General features: G+C 40.3%; 2 protein-coding genes across 2 annotated transcripts in view; one reads left to right on the top strand and one right to left on the bottom strand.

The window, feature by feature from the left end:
- The first annotated feature begins 299 nt into the window (after positions 1-299).
- Positions 300-4271, top strand: TMEM60 (transmembrane protein 60). Its single transcript, XM_009289072.2, has 2 exons — positions 300-438; positions 3609-4271. The coding sequence occupies exon 2, from the start codon at positions 3651-3653 to the stop codon at positions 4053-4055; it is 405 nt and encodes a 134-aa protein (XP_009287347.1). The 5' UTR covers positions 300-438; positions 3609-3650; the 3' UTR covers positions 4056-4271.
- A 5737-nt stretch (positions 4272-10008) lies between these two features.
- Positions 10009-24627, bottom strand: part of RSBN1L (round spermatid basic protein 1 like) — a gene marked incomplete at its 5' end in the record, with an annotated part of 56513 nt that continues 41894 nt past the window's right edge. The window contains 5 exon segments of the mRNA XM_019474580.1: positions 10009-14506; positions 14614-14722; positions 18612-18779; positions 22089-22231; positions 22430-22567. Of these exon segments, the coding sequence (XP_019330125.1) occupies positions 13850-14506; positions 14614-14722; positions 18612-18779; positions 22089-22231; positions 22430-22567 (1215 nt within the window).

The raw sequence follows: 24627 nt of genomic DNA, 5'->3' as shown, positions 1-24627 counted from the left end.
ATTCTCGCGGGGTCGGCCCGGGCTCCCCGAGTCGCTGCCGCCGCCCGGGGCAGTGAGCGCTAGGCGATCCCCGGCACCCCCGGGGTGCGTCGGGCGAAGGTGGTCGAGGATAGCGACCGTGCCCGCCGAGACTGCATCGGTCCCGTGCTGGAAACAGTCTTCTTCAGAGGACCGCGAGAGGCTGTTGAACTGCTGTCGCAGGCTTTGCTTAGCCCGGCACCCTTGGCCGGTTTGCCGGCTTCCTCGTTCTGTTCCTCTGAACAGTTTCTGAATTTATTGTTTTTTCAGTCAAATTCAGCACTCGGGAAGTCTCTGTTTTGCTGAAGAACACTAAAACAAGTGCTCCAGTTAAGGGGATGTTGTAGTTTGACTTTATTTACACTTTTAAATCTACATAGATTACCTGAACGAAGAATGCACCAATTGCAAGGAGACCTTGTGCGTACCTAACCTGTATTCATATCAGACTACTTTAAATGTAGTTCTAAAAATGGGGCTGCTGGAATATTTCTTCCTAGGTGTTAAATTACTTGTACCTACTGAATCGGCTTTAAAATGTCATTTAATTGAGCTAGAGTTCTATTTAATTTGGTTTCAGTATAATATCACTTTCTGAACTTTGTTAGGCAATGTTCAAGGTTTAAATTTAAACTTACAGATCTATGTTATTATTAATACTGAGCTGAATGTCATGCCTAAGTTTCCCTCCTCTTTATTTTTTTCCTTCTGAACAGGATACAATTAGCTATTGTAATAGTCTATTTATGCAGCTCATCCCACCAAGGTCAGTAATGCTATTTAGACAGTGTTTCTCATTACTGAAAATTTTCACTTCCTGCTAATTACGAGTCCTGTAAGGAGTTGAGAGCTTTTTTTATTTTTATACTCTGCCTTTGACATTCCTTCAGTGTTTTGACAGAAGAGCTAGTTCAGACTTGTACCATATCTGCACCCTTTTTCCAGTGTTAACCGTCTCGTGATAGCTGGCCTCTAGCTGAGAATCTGCCGATAATCTCCTTTCTTTCCTAATGAGAGATGGTCAAGTGCTCCATGTAATCAAACCCTTCATCGTTATGTCAGCTGTATCCCCAGCTGTCAGCCTTTAAAATTTGGTAGCTTCCTTTACTTGGACTACAAGATCTCAAAAGTACACTCGGATTTTCTTGAGTTTTCATCAAAAAAAACCTCTAAAACTGAATGGAGCCTTGCAGTCCTGCCTGGTCTTGCAGTTACATCTCTTAATTGGGTCAAAGAAAGGCAGCATAGCGTCATCCCATGCCGAGTTCTCTGCCTGTGCTTTTTAAAATTGTTACAAAGTGGTTCTGAACACTTAGGAAAACTGAAAATCTTTTTATCAAGTGAGCAGCCTTCAAACTGAGTAGCCCCGTCTAATACACCTTCAGTAGCTTTCTATTTCCTCCAGAGACAGTTGATAGCACCTTCTTCGAGTATCTGATAACCTGATAGTTCTAACAGCATTGAATTCCTTTTTTCCTTTCAGGCCCAAGTTTCCAGTCTGTTTCTTTGGCTTCTGCTTTCTCCAGTTTGCTAAAAAGAGATTCTCCTTCTTGTAATATCTGTAGCATTGATTTCTAGAACTGGTTTTCAAAAACGTTCTCATGAAAGGAATGTTGAAACTTTGTTTCAGATCACTACTCTCTCCACTTTAGCTGCAGACTTGCACTTGAGAATATTGGGAATGTTTTCAAAATACTGGAAACGCTTCAGGCAGGTCATAGTAATTGTTCTGTAATCCTCTGCACCTGCCAGCTGGTTTAGGTATGGTTCTGTAACAAGAAAAGAGCAATGCTATCTAAACCTCCTACAGTTTTTTGTCTGCTTAGCAATTAAGTCTTACGTTAGTGTCACTGCTAAGCTTCGCCCCCTCCCAAGGAGGGGGTCTCGGTTCCACCCTGCCAGTAGCTGGCTTTCACCAGACCCTTTGGTGATCTGAGCAGAACTGAGACAGCAAAAAGCAAACTACAAAAATCCTATTTTAAACTTTTTTTTTTTTTGTGCTAGTTCAGCTCAAGGAACTGGCCTGCTCTGGGTCACACAAGTGTCAGCCCTAACACAAGGGAGGGGATGCACTGACAGTAACTCCAATTTAGATTATTTTAGGCTAAACTGGATCTTTTCCTTAAGAGAAATCCCACTACTATCCACTAAATCCAATCCATTGACACTTCAAACCCAGACTGAACAAAAAAGTAGGTCTGTTGAACTGTGTATCGGAAGACACAGATTTAAATTGTAGGACAATTTTAGTGGTGTACAAAACTGTTATCCCCTGGCTCTAATGTAGCAGGTCATCTCCTAACCAGTTAAGCCAGCAGCTTTTACTTCTCTCCTGGTTCCGATGCTTATCTGAGCACAAAGTTGGTTCGACTTGCTAATCTGGCAAAAAACAAACCCAGTTAAAAAGAAAAAGGTGCTAACAGATTTCTGCTCATTCAGTGAGTTTAATAGGCTTAATCGGGTGATCTTGTGAGCATCAGTAATAAGACAGAGGAAGCAGCAGCTTGTGGCCAGGGGCACTGAGGAGACAGAAGGGAAGCAGGTCTTGCCCTTCCCTCATGGCATCTGGTGGTGAGGATTAGATGCTTCAGAACACATCATCTCACTTTCAGTAATTTAAATATTTTTGTAATCTGGAACAAATCAAAGCTCAGTTTCTCATTTCAAGTGGAAGAATATCGGTGTTCTAAAGGGAATTATCAAACTTCTAAAAATCTCCATTTTTTTAAATAATTAAGAAACCTATCTCGGCACTGTTTCACTGGTATGTATTAATTATCTGTCTTTGTAGCATGAAATCTTAAAGAAGATCATAGTTGTTCTCACCCCTGCTTTTTACACTAGCGGTGAAAGGCTTCTGGCAGACGCAGTGGCAAAGCCTTTCAGTTAGGAATATAAAAACTAACTTTTACAACTGTAGGGGCAGATGCACTTGGCCTTGTTTTTCTTTCGTCATGACTACATAGAAATTTGAATATACTACCAAGCCAATAAACCTAAATAGCGTTCCTGTCAGCCCAGTGCCCGCGTGCTTGAGATACCTGCCAGAAAGCAAACATCATCCATAGCTTTTAGTAGTTTTAAGATTGCTGCTCAACAGAAAGCAGTAGTAGTGCTTACTGGCTCAATTTCAGCCGCAGCTCTGCAGACTACAGGATCTTTCGGATGGTTTATTACTTGTGCTTGTTAGCTGGTTTACATTTTACTATGAGTATTTTGTTACGGAGAGAGAAGTGTTAACCGTGAGGGCCTCAGTACTGGAAGAAAATGGATCTAAACATATTCTTAGCATACTAAATGAGTCTGACAGCTAGTTTAGGATTAAAGCATAATTTGTTTCACAGAACAAATTTAGATTAAGGCAGTTTGCACAGCTGACTTACAGCACTTAAACTGAATGGTGGACAGGACCAAAACAGAGTGCTTCACCGAGGACAGTAGTTATAAAAGAAATGCTAGGAAACAGTATGTAGGTGAGGTTAGAAGGGGTGGGAAACCAAGAACAAGAAATTGGTCTCCTTTAAGGAATATGCCTAATGGTTGTGCAGTGACATCTTTTGATGCCTTCCCCCTCTCTTTTGTTTTGTTAGGTTGTTGCTGACAGCAAAAGACTTCCTCTCAAAGCTGTTTAAATGAGAATGTCCCTGGCGCAAAGAGTACTACTGACATGGCTTTTTACGTTACTCTTCCTGATCATGCTGGTGCTAAAGTTGGATGAGAAAGCACCATGGAACTGGTTCCTCATTTTTATTCCAGTCTGGATATTTGATACTATTCTTCTAGTTATGTTAATTGTAAAAATGGCTGGACGTTGCAAGTCTGGCTTCGACCCTCGCAACGGCTCCCAAAACATCAAGAAAAAAGCCTGGTATCTCATTGCAATGCTATTTAAGTTAGCCTTCTGCCTTGCCCTCTGTGCTAAATTGCAACGATTTACTACGATGAAACTAGCCTATGTATTTATCCCTTTGTGGGCCTTGCTTATTGGGGGTATGATTGAACTTGGATATAATATCTTCTATGTACGAAGAGACTAAGCTATACTATGTGGTTTTCGACGCTGAGATTGGTACCAAATTACTGGATTATTACACCTTTGCCACAAACTTGATCTCCAAATTAGAACGCCAAATAAGAAATCAGTCATACTGGAGACTTTCTCTAAACCAGGCTGAAGACTGAGAGTAGACTTGTTCCACTTTTTATTTTAGAACTGTCGCATATGCTCTTGTAAATAAAAGTATTTGTTCAACGTAAGCTGTTGTAATATGATTGCTGTTGTTATTTGTTACATGGAATAAGATACAGGCTCTCACATGCAGGTAGAGGATCTTCTCAAAGGAACCACAAATGTTCTACCCCAGAGCATTCAGCACACTAGGTAATCCTTGGAAAGAGGACTTAAGTTTTCTACTACTTATGCTGTCACTCAAGAAATAACCAGTTAACAGTAATTTCTGTAATGTGCTAAATTTGCTTTAACAATCAGTAACAATTGATAGCTGCCAAGTAAGAGCAAAAATGGAATAAAGTGACTCAGCATTTTCTTTTTGACAGTGAGAATCCATGTCCAGTCTGAAAGACTAAAAATAAGCACTGTTTTTTAAGCTGCTGAAACAGGCACTAACCAGTATGTTTACTTAGGGAAAAAAGCTAGTAGCTGAACTGTGCCAGCAGTCCAAGATCCAGAGAAGAGGGAGACAAGGGTGATTACCTTTCCAAGCGAGAAATCACCAGTGCCATGAAAGGCTGAAGCTGCGGGGTGAGTTCTGTAACGCTTCTGTACCTGCAGGAAGTGGTACTTTAACAAGGATGTTTTTTAATGCCCTAGTGTATTAAATCTCTGGGGGATTGGCTTTACAGAGTACTGGCAACTCAGATGTGAGTAAATGAACTTGATTACAAGCAACAAATGCCATGAATGGGACTTCTGGGAAGAGCTGGAACCATTTTGTGGACTGAAAGTGCTCTTCTGGGAGCTGTGATAACACCAAACTCTAATGTGAAAGTTGCCTAGGACATGGTTAACGTGCATGCTGAAGGGATGGATCCATTTACATTTCCTAGGTAGGAAAGAATGTATAGTGACTGAAAAGAGCGCAAGAGAAACAGTCCAAGGTAACAGGAAGTGACTAGATCAAAGTGTCTCACAAATAAAAATTTAATTAGGTACATTCAACTGTACTTGTCCTTTAAAAAAAAAAAATCTTCCTGAAGCATTTGGATTTTCCGCTTGCTGTTCGGTCACACAGATGTGGGCATACATACATGGGAACCATGTTGTCAGACTGCCGAAAGGGCTTTACCTAAGGGAACCACCTGTTCCAGTCTAGGGCAATGGGTCTCAATTCAGAACATCAGGTAACAGACGATCTCTAGGAAGAATTTGAGTCATGTTTGCTTCAGAGCAGTTGACTGTCCTGCCTTGCTAAAGGAGAAACCAAGGAATGACAAAAAAAAGACAGAAAAAATCTTTCTAATCATTAGCTGTTAAAAAAATGCAAAATATTTATAACCCCTTTATTATAATGACGTGTCAACTTTTACTAAGCAAATCCATGTACTCAGCCCCAGTTTACAAGCATCACATAACCGTATGGGGAGCTGAAACTACCATCTAGAAATCTTTTTTTCCCTTCAGTGCCTATGAGGAACAGTTCTTTTTGGGAGGTGTGTATCTATTCCCTACTTCATTCTGGAAAATACTTCACGGAAGGACCTTGCTATGTGTTTGAGAGACTCTTTGCCCACTCATAGGTTCCTGTGAGGAACTGGCTTCCTTCACCATCTTTGTGACTTTCCAAAATTAAAATGGCGCTTGTGTTTAGGGGGGACGGGGGCAGTGTCCATCTCAGTGCATGCTCTCGGGCCTGCTGAATACAGGAGAGGGGGGAGCAAGCACACCCATATACATGCTCTGCTTAAGTACACATATGTGTGTGCATATATACAGTATAGAGAACATGCTTAATTTGTACATCCAGTTTAGGTTTCTTAAGCAGTTCTTCAGTTCTGTCAAATGGAAACTAGGGTCACTGAGCTTCCCTGGATACAATATTCCAAGGCAAACTAGACCTTTTGTGGAATTTTTATTGGGATGCTTGAAAAATTTGGAAAAGAAAGAGCATCTAAAGAACTACCTCTGATTAAATCAAGGTAAACTTTGATGAACCACTTAACAAACATTACCACAAATACATAACAGCATTTAAGTGCTTCAGACAAGACAAATACACACGCGCGCACACACACGCTCCTCTCTATTTGATGTTAACAGATCATTGTAACTTAACACAGCAAATGATGGGAGAATAAGAACTAGCCACATTAGGACTTGGTATATTATTAGCAAGATGGGCCATGAATGGTGACTCTGCCCCCTTAATAAACCCCTTCTGTTCCACAGATGTGACAATTATCTGAAAGTTTGGCATCTCTAATTAACTCAAATCAAACACAGTTGTTCCAAATCTCCTTTTAATTGCTGCCTCTAATTCAATACAAAAAGACCAACAATTGCAGTGTTTGGGTTGCAGGTTTGGGTTGGGTTTTTTTTGTTGTTGTTTTTTTTAAAGGTTTACAAACCTTGAAATAAGTGACAGTGATTTTGAAAGCTGAAGCAGACGTTTCTTTCTGGTGTCCTACAGAAGTCACACACAAATTGATTTCCTTTAGCACAAGATGTTTTTAGGGGACAGCCCTTTGGAAGCGTTCAACTTAGTTTGCAAGTTCCCAGTCCTTACAGAGATACTTTGGCAAGAGGAATATCCCTTTTGACTTAGGATTTCCTATCAGATTTAACTGACCTAAACGGTGCCGACACCTTTGTACATGCAGTCTTGCTTTTTTTGTGGCATCAGAGCTTCCATCAAAAGGATTTATGACACAAAGCACACTGTAGCCAACTGTGACCTTTCCAGAGGTTGTTGCAGGAATTACCGCTATTCATCATTACCCCCTTCTCAAAGGCACTGTTCACGGCTTTGAAAGGGAGCGAGTTCTCCTCCCGCTTTTTCTTCGGTCTACAGACCAATGGGACTGATCCTCATTAAATAGAACAAAGCGAGTGAAAAGCGGATTTGATGAAGGTGGCTGGGAAAAGGGGAAGTTGATGCTGAGATGGCTCATACCGATCTGAGAGATACAGGCAGAAGGAAATGACGATCCAAGTACGCAGCACACTAGAGAACACCTTGTCTCAGTTACCTGCAGCAGCTGATGCAGGGTGTGGAGGAGAGAACTTTGCCTTCAGCGGCTTTGTTTTAAAATGCAATTCAAAAGCTTGCTGTTCCGAAATGAAACTGGAAGTATTTATCGTACATTGATGAGATATATATATTGTATACATAATATATAGATATATATTGTAAATGGAGATATATATTCAACATCATTTACTTCTCTTCAAATCATTTATACAAGCTTGAACACTTCAGCATGCATTGTGAGTATCTACTTTTCTCTGACTAAGGAAAACACTCAATGCACATGTGTGAAAGATCATGAAACTAAAATTTTCAATTACCTATTCATACGGCTTTTCTTGATTTGTCACCATTTTAGAAGAGTATCCAGTTTTCTGTTCTTTTTATACTTGAAAAATACCATTGTGACACATACATCCCCACCTTCAACAAACTTTAACCTACATGCTCTAAGAACGTGTGTACACGCATCCAAAACGTATTGCTAGGCATGGGCGACTATTAAAAAATAAGCTAGCGCAGGACAAAGTTGCACAATGATTTAAGAGATGGAAGCAGTATCATTTTCTGACATACATGCAGAGCAGTACAGAAACAAAATCCTAGAGTAACCTCATGGAAATTTTCACATTGCCCAGTTTAAAAGTTGGGTGACACAAAGGTATTGATGAAAGTGAAATTTGAGACACTCAGAGACTCAGAATTCTAACAACATCAGGCGTTGCCTATTTTAACGCCACTGTATTTTGGGAACAACCGACATGGCTTTTCAGCAATAAAGCTCCTGAATAACTGCCTCCTCAGAAATAAGTTCTTTGAATTCATTAGGACGGAAAGCATAGCACTATCATGTAACACATGACACTTTTTTTTTTTTCCTTTTTAATTAAGATTGAGGTAAAAATAACTATGCTGAGTTGGAAGAAGAGTGTTTGTACCTTTTTATTGTACCTTTATTGTTCTAAGGTTTGGATGGAGTCAGTCTCCCATATGGGCCTTTTAGACCTGAACAGGCCTGGGCATCAACCTGCTGCTGCTGAAAAGCATCAGGCTTTGTGGACTAAGGCAATTTAAGGAATCGCTGCAGTTGGACCACTAGAGTACTATTCAAGATTAATTTGACATTTTCTCCTTGTACTTGTACTGAAGTTGGATAAAGAGCAGAAAAATCTGCAACTCAGTAATGCCATTTCCTTCGGTCTGCCTTTTCGAACAAAACCAACATCACGAGCAGGCAAATGTAAAAGAAGTCTTCATACAGCACAGAGTGACAGCGTAAGAGCAAGAAACTGGGAAGAAATGAGAACCCAAGCTTAGCTTACCTGTGTTTTTATCTCAGTGCTCCTTTTGAAGTTTATGAAGAAATCACTGCTAAAAGATATTTTTTAGTCTAAGAATTTAATTTCTGATACTAACAAAAGCTCTCAGCGGCACCGGTTAGACAGACAAGTACCCGAGTGTTATTGCATGCTTAGGCTATAGCTTTAGCAATCTTGACTTATGCTACAGTAGTATGACACACACAGCTCTAATCCTCAAGGTTTTCTTCTTCTGGAGACACTTATGGAATAGCTTTCTCAGCTAACGGCCCTATTTTGTCTCAATACAACCAGATAAAAACACTGCCATGAAAAGCATAGTCCTTAAAACACAGGCCTAAGCTCTACCAAGCACTGCACTTTCATTCAGGTAGACTGGAAATTAGTTGGTAAAAGAAAACAGAATATCAAGATAGTTATTGAAAAATAAAACTTGATGAAAATCAAAGTTTAAACTGCTGTTTTAATCAATGTTTTTATCAGAATATCATAACTGTACACCAAATATTAAAGGACTATTTAGGACTAATGCCCTCGTCAGTAGGCTCATCTACCAGCATGACCAGAACATGAGACGATCAGTGTTTAGCTGGCACTCAAGTACAGCACGGCTCCAAAGCAGAGGAAATATTAGCATCACAGCACAAACAGTGGTTAGAATATAGTACACTGGATTTGCAAAGCAGTATCCCTGATGATGCTAACAGAAACAGCAACCTAGACGTTGTGAAGTTAATCACTGCTTCTGAACAGAACACAAAATAATCTGCATTTCTAAGAAAAATGAAATGAGTGACTGATGGGAATCAAAGTTTCCCAAATTTTCCCATGTATGCTGCAAACTCAGTGGGATCTGCACAAAGTATCAGTATCACCTATTACACAGTTTTTAAAGTGCATTTCATCCATTTGAGAAAGTAATAAAATATCAGTTGAACACAGTGACTCACAATCAGAGAAAACATTCTCAACAGCATCACTGACAGCGAAGCACAGACCAGTGAAAATTTGTCCTTTCCGTTTCCAACGTGTGTACATTCACCGTAAGGTAACAGGCGCTGGTCTGCCTAAGGACAAGGTTCTCGACATACCTGACCACTAGAAAGAAAAGGAATGAAATTACACTTGAGAAGCCTGCAAAGTTCTTTTGTCGCTGGATCAGAATCAGTACAGTTTTCACCCTAGTAGGGTCAGGTGGTAGTCTGCTATCTCACAACAGTTTATTTTGCCAATGAGCATGGAGAAAACATGGATTTATTTCAATCAATTCAGCATCCTTATTCACATGCAGATATTCGAAAACAGTCATTTTGATCAATGAATATCAGTCCTGTGTTTCTTGGAAGACTTATTCCGTTTCCCAAATCTGTAATGTTCGGATCCGTTTCACAGCATTCTACTATTTTACGTCTCCGTTTCCTACATCATTTGCAATGCCAACTTATTTACTGTGCACATGTATATCTGCTTAAAAATCAATTTTATTTATCACCAAGGAATTCTTTCACAGATGAATACTTAAATCATCACCCTCTGAAATAATACTTTATTTCTAATACTAGATAGAATTAATATTTCAGTTAAAGAAGTATTGAAATATTCACTATAGTAACAAGGAAGGGAAAATCTGCATGCCAGCAGTACCTGTAATGAAAATGCTGTTTCAGAGTCAATTTGCAGGCATTTGGAGGGCTGGGGGATGATACAACACTGAGTAACACTTGTATGTAACACATGAAGTCAGTTGCCAGTGAAATGCAAAAGATTCAGTAAGTTAAAAAAAAAGTAGCTACCACCTTGAAAGCTATTAGTAGTGACAGTAACAATGCAATTCTTCGCTACCCACAAATATGGTACCAGTATCTAGGAAAACATGTCTAAATTTCTGCACATCATGTCATTAACTGGAGCACCACTGCAAACGCACAGATGTCAACGCCATGGCAGTACAGGCAATAGGCCTCAAGCAGATTTTTCCAATCTGCAGAAGAACAAGGGCCAAGAGAGACAACTAAAACACTGGAGATTTCAGCCAAAGTAACAGAAAGATTTATATATAACTGAAATCCAGGGAAGGGGAAAAAGCAATAAGCAAAGACTGGTTTCAGTACATCAGAAGGCATGAAAGATTTATTGCTGAAGCAAAAGTCTGAATACGAAGTTGTACGCGGCAGGAATAGAGGTTATAGCATAGGACCACTGGAAACCGAAGCAAGACCTTTGTCAGACTAATGAACAATTTGGGAGCCGAAATTCTCAGAAAAGGTACTCCCCTCTTAAAGAGCAACCGCATCAAAATGAATACTCCACAGGTAGACGACAAAAAACTTGGTGATTTTTTTGTTTGGTTTTGTTTTCTTTTTTAAAAGCAAAGAAAGAAGTATACAATCATATAGCCAGTCAACCCAGAGTGTTTACACCTTTGAGTACAAAGGGAGTTCTGGTAGCCATTGGTAATCCTGGTATTGTTCACATTCCGTCTGCAAGGAATTGTATAAAAATGAGAATCTAGTATGTCTCAAAAATAAAGGATGCAAAAAAACCTGCAAAAACTGCCACTTTTTTTTAATATCTTAAAATTCTAAAAGTGATTAAAAAAAAGAAAAAAAAAGGGTTGAAGATATAGGCAGTTTAGAAGCAAAATTTCAGAACCAAGACATACCTGAGCAGAAGTTTGAGGCCTATCAGCCAAGACCGCTGAGCAGGTCTTCAAAAGGAAACAGAGTTCTACTCTTAAGTGTAAAGTCATGTTTGCTAAACCATTTTCAAAGATTTATTTTTCCAGACTGGACAGGGCCTATGATGCAGAAAGTTGTTTGCTGTCAAGGGGTATGTATACACTTTAACAAAATCTGACAGAATTAAAAAAAAAATACTTGAACCAGAATTAATGATCAGCATACGGATCACCAGCATACAAATAAGGGTTTTTTTGGGTTTTTTTTTTTTTTTTTTTTAAGTAAACTAAATGTATGTTTGTTTGTTTCAGAAAAAAAAAAGCAGTGTCTGGCAAGGCTGGTTTTGATAAAGCTGGAGCCTTCTGCTAACCCACTTGGAAAGCTGCACGCTTCGGTGCAAACTACAACCTGCAGCTCTTCTCTTTTACTGTTCTCCAACAGCTGGCACAGAGAACGGGAATGGAAGGCTACATAATTGCGTACGGATGTTCATAACGCCAAAGAGATTACGGGTGGAAGTTTCCAGATAATCCAGAAAACACAAAGGGAGCTGAGACCACATTTCTATCAGGAAGGCTCACATTCTTACATGAATCAATTAGTTTTTCAAATCAGAATCTGCTAGAGTAACAACTTACCATGTCACACATGAATCATTTGCTCATGGCGTGAGGGGAAAGCAAGATCCCTGAGGCTGCAAAACTGGTAGTAATCTCTTAGCCAGCGTTAAAGAAAATAGCAGTAAGACTTAAGGACATATTAGCCACATCCAAGAGATTCACATTTCTATTGCTTCTCTAATACATAATTATGGCTATGTAGGAGTAATGTTTAGCAATTCAAATATTGTTTTAATTAATAATTCCTTGACAGACCTATTTTAGATCTAAACAAATCAGGGCACTCATCCGTTAAATGGCTGATTTTAGCGCCCGGTGTAAGTACGCAGTAACATCTTGAATTTTAACAAACATAAGCAAAAAACGTTTGCAACAAAAGGGCCTCAGGTAGTTGAATTAGACGTCACCTGGAAATCACATTGTCCTATTGCTACACACGAAGCCAAAGTGATCACTAAGTGCATCAAAGATTATAAACTGGGTACGTAAGGACGTACAGCTTTCAGAAAGTTATAGGGAAAAACACACAAAAAAATAATTCAGAGACACAGAGGGCTGTGGAAATAACAACAGGCCTAGGATCTTAAGTTTTAAACACTTAGTTGAAAGACAGGCTGTAGGGCAGTTTACTGCTATTTGTAGCTACCTGAAAAAGAAATATCATTCAGATGTGTTTGAACTACACAGTAATATGTTACACAAAGAATTAAATAAGTTAAATGACAGAGTTTTTGCAATTACCACATCAGATGCTAGCTAGCCTTGAAATCCTCTTCCCTCGGAACACAGTTTAAGAGAATTCAAGCGTTCCATAGGCAGGGAGAGAGGAGAACAGTTAACTTGAACGCCACTATTATTTTCTTAATTAAACAACTCTTGCTTCCAAACTGGGACTCATGAGGAATCTTCCTACTAGACAGATTGGCAAGTATCTTTATTGCCTGGCACTATCAGCATAGGGAGCAATTCAAATCTAAATGTGTCTCAGTGAATTACAGGTCACTGCTAAAGTTGAGGCCTTTACAGCTTGGTAAGTAGCCATTTAAATACTCTTTGTTTTGATTTTAGTCAGGTAACTGATTTAAGTTGAGGGGGGTGGCCGCTGTTGGTTTTTTTAATGTGAAGTGGAACTGTCTTAACTGTGGCTTGAGCAGGGGGAAGAGGTAAGCACAGAAGGGAGTTTGCTCCCTTGCACCAGCTCATCTAGAGAGAGCGCACAGTTACTGGTAGCACTCCTGGAGCCCACTGGGTGTCCAATTGTCCTCCACAACAGGGGAAGGTTTGCCTCCCTGTTCCACATTAACATCTGACAGCAAGAGTTTGGGGAGTGCCTCTAGGGAGCAACTGTAAGGAACCCTGTGAAGGGAGGACTGATTTTGCCTTCTGACTAATCTTGATTTACAACGAATGCCTCAGCTCTACCTCAGTTTGCTACAGCTCCTCACCCCACAACAGCGTAAGGGCATCCTATGCATTAGTGCAGGTAGAAACATAACCATTTAGAGAGGCAGTTTAACTGAATTATTTTTTGCAGACCCAAAAATAAAACCAATCTGTTATTATGAACCTTTATTAAGCGGCTCACATTTCAGTATAAATCACACTAAAAAGATTTTTAAAAAAGATATTTACACTACAGTGCTGACACATTTAAAATGAAAAAATTGATATAAATAAGCTCTATGGAAAAGCCTGGAATTGTCAAAAAGAATTCTGGCTCATCTTACAAAAAATATATATGTTAAATGTCAGCTCTACTCTAAAACCTACAACTCAAAATTATTTAAAGACTTCTTTATGTTAAACCTGCAGTGTTTACAGTGCATCTGGCCCTAAGTGCTTTGATACTTCACAGTTATGGACAGGCACTGAGGAATGTTACAAAGCTACATAACTATTTTCTGTAACAGATGCGAAGGCAAGTCACAAACTTGCCTCACAGAATTTATGAATCTTTACATTATTACATCATTAAGTTTAAAAAGGAATTTAAAATCATATATACAAATTTAGCACAAAAAATCATCCTCTCTTTGTCCATGCAGTTTTGGATATGATGAACTATGTTGTCTTGTATCATCTGGATGTATGTGACCTCCAGGGCATAACTTGCCTTGTAAGTCCTTGTTGCCAGGTTCAAATTTAGAATCCATTTCCAACTTAAATGCCGTCAATTCAATGTGATCCAATCTAGTCTGAACATTCTGGCCCCCGACGTCATTAGGTGCTACTGTCTTTTCAGCGAGATCAACATTCATGGGTTCTTCTTTTATTCGGTGTGATGCAATAGGTTCATGTTTTATCGGCATAAATTCCTGCTGCAGATACTTCGTCTGTAGAGCATCTGAAAATTTGGTGTCTTCGGAGGTATTTTTGCTCATCGTACAAATTCTGCTGTCAGTCTGAAGCCCAATAACCGAAGACTTGGGGTCTGTAGAGGTCCCTGCTTCAACAGTACTTGTATTTTGAGAAAGTTCTTCCTCTGAATGATACAGCTTGAGCCGGATGTGCCAAGCCAAACTGCACACAGCTGAAACTGTTTTGAACTGGTGCACAACATTCCTTGGGATAAAATAAATGTCATTATCGAATAATTGAATTCTGGCATATCGAATGCCTTCCCTTCGCAGTTGATTAAGTTTTGCATCATCAACCCACTGGACACACTGGAGGAAAAAAATGAAAAAAATGGAAGAAAAAAAAAAGGAGGGGGGGTGAAAACTCTGATTTAGGACTCGGAGGTCACCTGATCAACAGTTCATAGCATGCTTACCTGTGAGAGTGGAGGCTCATGCAAATCTAATTGCATTCGCTGAACTACCTCTAAGAAGTCTTCAGCATGAAAACAAATTACATCTTTGGTTATACGAGGCTGCTCAGACCTACAGAAGAATTGCAGAGTCAGAGGCTGAAACTAACATGCTACGGAGAATAATAAAGAAAATTTGCAAGCAAGGATAAAGCAAATGATAAAAAAAAGCAACAATTCTAGCATAACCCACATTTTGAAGAAAAAAGGTTGACTAAAATCGGTAATTCTAAAACACAGCCTCATTAAAACTGGTTAAATGAGTTAACCACAATTTCTTTACAGATGACAGTAAAAGCAGCAATGAAAGGTAACTCACAGCAACAAAACTCACCCATTTTTAATTGACCTCTGTCTGCCTTGATGCTGAAAGGCAGACGCCCCAGATAAGTTGGGCTTACTCTGTCAACACTCTACCATGATACTCCCATCAGGTACCTCAAAGTATGCAGCAGTCTGACTAGTATTATGAAAAACATTGCTTAGTAAGTTAGCCTCAAACACCTTGTTCAGAGTTAGCAGTAGAGCTGAGTCTACATTAAGCTGCCACAATGCTAGCAAGCAGCAACTACTGGCATCCTCCACAGAACATCCCTTAAAAACACATTCCTATTTATGCTCATTAGAGAGCTACAGAAGAGCAAAGTCTGAATTAGGGTTTGTCTCTGTATTTAAACTGTTGGGAGAATTCACCTCTTGTCCCCCATGTCCCCCAAAGAAATGCACACCATTTAGATAATTCCTCTAGAGACAGTATCTAGAATTAGCTAAAAGGCAAAACCAGCTATGATCCTTATCACTTTCTGATCCAAAAGCCAAACTCAGTTCTTCAACGGAAACATATAAAACTAAGCTCCATGTGTTTGTTTTTGAGGGATGTTTGGTTTTTAAAAGGTTTTTTTAAAAGTGTGGTGATACGACGATTTCATTTACATAGGATAAAGCTCACACTGGAGTGGTTTTGCAAGGAAAATTTATCAGCCAGAAAGAGCCTGGTTGATGACTTTCTTCCTTCATCCCCTGCAGAGTCCTCCCAGGGCTGACACCTTCCCCTGCAGCTGGCTGCTGTGCAGTAACAGCACACAGGCTGCGTGTCCAGGCGCTACTGAAAGGAACCACAGACAACCGGGTGTCCTCCTGCCTCTCTCACACCCACAGGGCCGGGCTGGCTCCTGCCGCCCCACCGGGCAGCCTTCCCCCCGGCCCCACGCCCCGCTCCTGCTACCTCCACCCTTGTGTCAAACAGGGCCACGAGTTCAGATTTACTGGGGCCCGGGGGAGGAGCTGATGCAACAAAACAGTTTGATACATTTCAGGATTTATTCAATGGATGTTCAAGCACTCTTTTTTAAAAGATTATAATCAAGTAGTTGTTTTGGTTTTTATATATATGGTGTAATTAACATTCTAAGAAGCAGGCAGTGATGTACAGTTTATTTGGCTTTTTAGACTGACAAGACATTTTTATTTAGGTCATGACCTCAATAAAGCAAAAAAATAACCAGTTTGAGGCTATTTTCAGGGGGGAAAAATCCCAGATCAACTACTGAAAGTACGGTAGGGAGAATTTTCAGACCACCTATTTTACTTCCAATTTTACAAAGATTAAAACATTTCTCTGTATTTTGGTCTATATGCTCCTGAAGAGGATTTAAGGACTGAAAGCAAAAAGCTTACAAGTGGCATAAAAGAAGTACTAGCTATGTTAATCTACTTTTTATAATGCAGTTATGGTTTTGTTTTGTTTTTTTTAAGAATATGTATCTGCATCTGGAGTTAACAGTATTTGTAAATGAAATTAAGAATTAAAATAAATATTATGCAAGTATAATTAAAATAAATAGTATGCAACAATACTTGCATACTAAAAGAATTTCAATCCAAAGCAATGTTTTCACAGCAGTGTCTACTCTGTTTTACACATTATACAGGACAAAGTATAGTTAATGATTTTTTTTAAATCATTCCTTTTCTCAGTCCCTACATATATGTGCAACAGTATGCATTACCGAATCTGTGCTGCAATTCTGTCACAAAACATGACACTCCTTTTGCAAACAGAGAAAAATTGCCAGATTATTTTTAATTCTGCATTTGCAGATTTGATATTTCACACAACTCTTGAGATTATATTTGTAAAACCTAAAAGTTTGGGGGGTTTGGGGGGGGGGGTCCCTTCACCCCCCAAGCAAAATAGTAGCAGGCTAGTTCAGTTAGATGTCCAAGACGACATGCTTCATTATCATAAGCCCTGATTAGTTCTCTTCAGGTAAGTACAGCGAAGTGGCTTTTCAAAATTATACAAAAAAGTGAAAAGGGAAAGGAGAAATTATCATTGAGGCCAAATCAAGCTTGAAATACATGATTTTTATTGTGTTATGATTTTCCTCCTCTACATATGTCAGTCCCAAATTTGTTATTCTGCATTAAAAGATACATTCAGTCCTTACACTGAAGTGAAACACTGATAGTTACCTTCCTCCCCCCCCAAACTGAAGTACTTTCAAGTTTGTTGGGCAGTTCTGCCTAGTTTTGCCTATTTTCAGATCACTTTTTAATCTACACAGTTTTTATTTTGACTAATTCCATTCATTTTCCCAAGTTTAAAAGGAGTTTTAAAGGAGGTTGAACAGACACCCTTTTCCACAAGTTCCAAAGTATGAAAGAAGATGATGGTTTAGATCTGAAAAAGCAAGAAAACTTAATGTAAATGAACACGTAATGATTTCCAAGGGAGGAGGATCTTGTTATGAAGGTGTATAGGGTGAGAATGGGAAGTTCCCACACACATTTAAATTACTATCAATTTAAATTCTTATTAATTTCCACAGGCACGCAAGTTTGGAGGGTGGGGTTTTGTTTTTGTTTGTTTTTTTTACTTTCTTTGATAAAGCTTTGAGTCTCTCTCTCTCATATGTGCAAAGTGTAATTTAAAACAATCGGATCTACACAGTATCTCAGCTCTTGCGCTGCTACCACTGCTCAGTCTTAATTCACTCCAGCTTCTCACAGAGCAAGCAGGAAGTTTAAGGGTCCAGCTACCATCAAACTGAAGAGGAAGTAAACTGCAAAACCTCAGAGCCCACAATAAAAACACATTAACAGCTGAACAATCCAGTTGTTCCCCAACGGCAATTATTCAGTTTTCTATCTCAATGAACTCACGCACTGTAACACAAACTTGCATCATTTCGTCCAAAGGGAATTCACTCTTCTAAATTCTAGGCAGACACAAAGACCAAAAGGTGGTTTTAGTGTTTACGTATGCAAAGGTAACCTCCAAAACTAAGGTCCTTCTCCCAAACCAAGGTCAGAAGATCCTGAAAAATGCTTCTTAGATCTGAGCCAGGAAGCCTATATGATTATGGGCTTTTTATTTGGCTAAAATGTAAACAGCTTCAAATGAGATACATTCATTTCCTGAATCTCATATGGCAATTCCGAAGACAGACACCAAAGAAAATCATACAGCCTCCAACAGGATTCTTTCTAGGTGATCTACCATAAATAAATCAGGGTTGCAACAGCCGTAATTTTGAAGCAGAAGCATAAAAGTTCTGCTCATCTCCAGACAACACAAAGAATTGACAAAAGGTCTTCATGTGCACCTCTGAGGCAGAAACTCAGGTCAGTCCGTATGCACTATTTACAGCAAAACAAAGTGTAACGTGTTTTTACATCTAACTCAGTTACAGCAACTCAATTATAGCTATTAAATTGTCATTGCAAGGCACCTTTCTAGTTTCAACCACACAGCAAAACTGTACCCAGTCTAGCAGAGGGCAGACAAACACATCTAGTGCACAGAGATGAAGGGCAAAAAAGGAGTCCAGTATCTACTAAGTCTTCATTAAATCTCTAATACTAGATTAACCTATTCTGTGCTCCTTCTACCAATTATAAATGGAAATTCAGGCAAATATTTTTCAAACACCTAGGTGAGTAAGTCAATCAACACATACCACTCTCCGCAGTGCACAGCCTTCAATACTCCCACAGCAGCTGTAGTCTGTCGTTCAAAACCTTGTCCTATGTGATCTGCATGGGCTCGTGTCCGGTCTTCAAATAGCATTTCACGGGGTTCACTGGTTCGAGGTAGGTACTGCAAGTTTTTTATTTCATTGGTAGTTCTGTATAAGAAAACCAGTATTAGTGATACAGAAATTTCTCTTAATTACCTAATTTCCACCATAGCCAATAGCACTGTTTTTCTCCCTTCAGTGAGAACATATAGTCAAATGAGAAAAACAGTAACACTTAGGACAAATTAAAAATTTAATGAGCTACGCAAAAAATCAGAACACCTACGCAATTAAAAAAATCAAAAACACCACCACAGTGTCAGGGCCCTGAGTGCACTAAAAGGCCCTAATGACTGAGCAGCCTCCACCCACAAACCCACACAGAGAGCCCAGGAGCTCTATTGAAGCTCAGTCCTGGGCCTTTAGTCCTGGCCTGTGCCATGCTGCAGAAGTGCTCGTCTTCACCACAGCCAGAGGTGTGCAGGGCCACAGACCTGCTTCCCAGCTTGACCTCAGGATGGCTTTGTCATGATGGACCTGCCTGACAATCACTGGACCTGATCCTCACTGGCAGACCAACTTCCTGGCTTGACCTCAGACCTGCCCCATCACCACACACTTGCCTGACACATTGGAGTCCGGGCTGAATCTGGTCCCCAAACCCCAGGTCTGCCCTACCTGCCTCCCTCAGGCACTGTGAGACTGGGCCCTACCATGATCAGCCCCTGGCAGGGAACCACCGGCCTTTGCTGCTTCCTGACTATTAGATACACATTTCAGTTGTCCCTGAAGTCATTCTTAATCATTCATGTTTCTACCAAACCGCTGGGAAATGTGTATGTATATTTAGTTCCATGTTGTAGAACTGGGAATGAGAAGCAGCAAAAGATTATTTCTTTAGGGTTTAATGAAAGTGAAGGAAACACTGCAGAGCAGTAACAGAGCCACGAGACCATTTTCTTGGCCACCTGGAGCCAACAATGTGTGCCACATTTTTCCAAGAGCTGTTTATAATCATAACATAATCATTACATAGCCAAGGTTGGAAGGGACATCTGGAGACTGTGTAATCCAGCTTCCCCCACTCAACTAGAGCAGGTTGCTCAGGAGCGTGTCCAGTCAAGTTTTGAGCAACTCCAAAGACAGGGAGACTCCACAAGCTCTCTGAGCAACCTGTCCTAGTGTTCAACCATCCATACAGTAAACTACTTTTTTTTTTTCTTATTTTAAATGGAATTTCTCATAATTCAGTTTGTGCCCATTACCCCTGGTCATGTCACTGGGCACTGCTGAAAGAAGTCCTTCTTACAACCTCCCATCAGATACACAGCTTATACACATTGATACACTGAGCCTTCTTTTCTCAAGGGTAAATCCCAGTTCTCCCATGCCCGCCTTTCATGTCACCAGCCCTGCTCCAGTATGCCCACATCTGTCTTGGGCTGGCAAGCCCGGAACTGGACACGATACTCCAGATGTGACTCACCAGTGATGAGCAGAGGGGAAGAATCATCTCCCTCAACCTGCTAGCAGCGCTACCCCTAATCCTGTCCAGGAGGCTGCTGGCCTGCTTTGCCACAAAGGCACACTGATGGCTTCTGGTTAACCTGTCGTCCACCAGGACCCCCAAGTCCTCCTCTGGTGGACTGCTGTCCAGCCAGTTGGTCCCCAGCCTGTGCTGGTGCACAGGGTTACTCCTCCCAGGTGCACAGCTTTGCGCATCCCAGTGTTAACTTCGTGACTCCACTGAGTCGGCCCATTTCTACAGCCTCTCAAGGTCCCTCTCACTGGCAGCGCAACCCTCTGGTGCATCAACCACTCCTTCCAGTTTTGTATCTCCTGCAAACTTGCTGAGGGTGTGCTCTGTCCCATGATGCTGGCCGTTAATGAAGATGTTGAACAGTACTGGCACAAGGTATCAATGTCTGGGTTACTCCAGTAGCGACTGTCCTCCAGCTGGCCTCTGTGCTGCTGATCACAACCCTTTGAGCATGGCAGTTAAGCCAGTTCTTGAACCACTTCACTGCCCATCAGTCCAGTTTGCCCTTCATTAATTTATCTATTAGGATATTATGGGAGACAAGTGTCCAGTGTGAAAAGCTTTGCAAAGTTCAAGATAAACAACACCCCTGGCACTCCTCTCATCCTGTGAGCCAGTCATTTTGTTGTAGAATGCTATCAGACGGATAAGGCATGATTTCTCCTTTATAAATCAATATGAGCTACTCCCATCCATCATCTTGTCCCTCATGTTTGAAATGGCATCCTTCCCAGAATGAAGGTGAGGCTGACTGGTCTGCAGTTCCCCAGGTCCTGCTTCTTACCCTTCTAAATTATTGGAGTGACATTTGCTTTCCTCCAGTCCTCAGGAACCTTTGTCAATTGCCATGACCTTTCAAAGGCAATCAAGAGTGGCCTTACAGTGATACTGGCCAGCTCCCACAGCACTTGTGGGTACATCCCATCAGGTCCCATGGGCTTGTATGTGTCTAATCTGTACGTCTAATATGTTCCTTAACCCGATTCTCCTCCACTGAAGGCAAGTAGTCCTTGCTCCAGACACTCCTACTGTCTCCGGGACCTGGCATTCCTGAAGATAAATCTCACCAGTAAAGACAACAGCAAAGAAAGCATTGAGTATCTTGGCCTTTTCTGTGTCCTTTGTCTCTAGGCCCTTTGCCCCATTCAGCAGATGCCTTACATTTTCCCTAGTCTTTCTTTTGCTGTCCATATGCCTGTAGAAGTCCTTGTTGCCCTTCACACCCCTTGCCAAATTCAACTCCAGATGGTCTCTGGCTTTAACTGCATCCCCTTCATGGTTGGACAGTATCTCTATACTCCTTCTGAGGCACTTGACCCTGCTTCCACTTCTTGTATGCTCCCTTTTTATGTTTGAATTTTGAACAAGAGAACTCCAAAGACATAATTTCTCATGACACATAATATTCAAGTTCTGCAGAGGACATCCCTACTCTTAAGCTGGGACTTATACCCAGTACCACAGTAAAGCTTAAAGATGTCATTTAGCATTGGAGGTGTTACCTTTCAGATGAGAGAGAAGACCTTGTTCCTTGAGGTCTTTAAACATCCACTCACATTTAAGAACAGAGGTATTAATTCTAGTCTTGTGGCATACATCAGTATTTGTATACCTGTTCACATTTCCCTGCAGTTTTCACCTTAAATTCCTACTAAAGCTCAAAAAAAGACCAGCACCTTACTTGGCCAGATATTAAAAAAAAAATTAAAAATCCACATCGTTACAAAACAAAGTAACTTAAAAGTATATTTTGAGATGAAGATTTACAGAAATTTATACTAAAATATAGTATCAACCAGTAAAATGTTTGGGATAAAGTGAATTTGTAGAGAAAGAATACTAACCAGACATTTATGAAGCAAAGTAATTCAACATACCTCTTCCTTTTGAAAGGTGACTTTGGCATGTCAGCCACAGGGATCATCTGTTCTCCTGGACGTACCCACATAATGGGACCATCATCACTGTCTTTACGAGACTCTAATTTTAAACTAGAAAGTGTTCCCCATGGCAGTGTACACTAATGGGAAATACAAGCCACAATTTTGAAGTGAGTTACTTTAAAAATTTTTTTAAAAGCAGCCTTTATCTGTCACGATGAAAACATTTATTAGACCACTCAATTATCTAAGCAAGTATCACATACTCTCACTTTGTTATAACAGTACTAGACAGTATATTGTCCCCCTTCTCCCAACCCATTCCCTTCTGTCCTTACTTTTAAGAAGGGTGATTCTTCCAACATATCAAGGAATTCAGGGAAGTAATCCCCCACTTCCTCATCAACTGCTCCAACCAGGCTGATCTGTCTCATTGGGCCAGCTCTATACGTACCATGAGAGTATGTTCTTTTTACCTACAAGTAGAATATGACAGCAAAAGTTATACCGCCCAAAGTCTACATTCTATAAACACCTTTAATCTCAATGCTTATGTTTTCTGATTATTATTAGTCCTACAGTCTTCAGTATACTTAAGATTATGATGAAGTCAATTACTATGAACTCATCACCAAAGACAGAAGTTCTTATTAAAGATACATGACAACTTGTATTTTATTTATTTTAAAGTCTGAAGGTAAGATTGAGTAACTATTTATTGCCTTTCAAGAAAACAACATTCCAAAGTAGTAACTGTGAAAAGCTATTGAGCAGAACATACATTAATAACTAGTAAATAAGGATTCTTACCTGGATTACTCAAGTCTAGCTGAATTTTTACCTTTCTCCTGTAGCAGTTAGGCAGAACCCTTATCTACAACTAATTAAACTCTAAGCATTTCCTCTGCTAATCATCCTCTCCAGTATGGCCTCTGTGTGAGCACATTAACTGGAGCTAATTATCACAGCAAAGACAAGGCTCGTAAAGAGTTAGTACAGGAAGAGAGAATGACAGTTACTCCTTCGTTTTTGCTGTGCTAACACGTCTTGTGCTCCCTTGAAACTTTACGGGCTGTAACATTCACCTCTCAGGAAAAATCTTTTACTTTGAACTTAACAGAAATACATTGTTATAAGGTTTTTTCCAATAATCTGGATCTGTCGTGTTACATCAACAAAATACTTAGGCATGAGACTGATGAGGATCACTTCCCCTTAAGCTTCCGATCTCCTATTTAACAGGCTGAAAGACACAGCAGTATTATTAGATGAAATATGACCAGATCAGAACAGAAGAGCAGATGGATTACTGCACAAACCAAGTAAGGCTCTTGCACTGCATCTCTAGACATTCTGCATCCGAAGCAAGAAAAGAAAAAAAGGTGCAAGGAAAACAGTTAACGAAGTACTGCTTAGCTATGGTCCTCACCCAAACAGACCATTTAAATTTCTAGCAATTATGGCAGTGCAGAGGAGAATTAGCACAGTTCCTGAATATAAGACTAAATCATACAACATGGAACAATACTGCGCCCTTCTGAGAAGCTAGACTGATGTAACCAGATGCATTCCAGAAATGCAGAACCAAAATACTCTTCTTCAGATCATCTCAGTCATCACATACACAGAGGAAATGGAGGACTGACTAAAAGTAGGATTTTACAAAATGTCTGAGCTAATGTAATGGCAAGCCATCACAGCCATATTGAAAAGAGCAGTACTGCTAAACAGCAGTATTCCCTTGTTCACCAAATCCTTAGTCATACATTCCTATAGGTTTTTTGCACAGACAGCTGGTGATTTTGTGATAAAACATCAGAAAACATTAATTTCTGCTGAATCTGCATCAGCTCAGTCCTCAGCTGTATCTGCACTGGCACAAAGCATCAGGAGCTCACACAACTAAAGCACTGGAACAAGGAAGGGACACTCACTTGTCATTATTAGCTTACTGAATAGACCAATTCCAAAGTACCCTAAAAACCACTTTCTGAAGTGGTTTTATAGTCATAAACAGTCATAAATCTGTTACTCACAGTTTACTGATAAACCTAACATGCAAAAGAATGTTTCTTCCACTGGCATAAGTAGCTTAGTATTCCACCATTCCAGGCCAGGATATTAAGCTGCTGTTTTCATCCACACCCCTGATTAAAGACAGCCAGCATGGCTTCACCAAGGGCAAGTCCTGCCTGACCAACCTAGTGGCCTTCTATGATGGGGTGACTACATCAGTGGACATGGGAAGGGCTACAGATGTCATCCATCTGGACCTCTGTAAGGCCTTTGACACGGTCCCCCACAACACCCTTCTCTCTAAATTGAAGGGGTATGGATTTGATGGCTGGACTGTTCGGTGGGTGAGGAATTGGTTAGATGGTCGCATCCAGAGGGTCAACGGCTCAATGTCCAGATGGAGGTTGGTGACGAGTGGCGTCCCACAGGGGTCCATATTGGGACCGGTACTGTTTAATGGGATCAAGTGCACCCTCAGCAAGTTTGCAGATGACACCAAGCTGAGTGGTGCAGTTGACAC

Source organism: Aptenodytes forsteri, unplaced genomic scaffold, assembly GCF_000699145.1.
Source record: "Aptenodytes forsteri isolate BGI_AS27 unplaced genomic scaffold, ASM69914v1 Scaffold137, whole genome shotgun sequence".
In the NCBI taxonomy this organism is placed as follows: domain Eukaryota; kingdom Metazoa; phylum Chordata; class Aves; order Sphenisciformes; family Spheniscidae; genus Aptenodytes; species Aptenodytes forsteri.
This window is presented reverse-complemented; position numbering and strand designations above follow the sequence as displayed.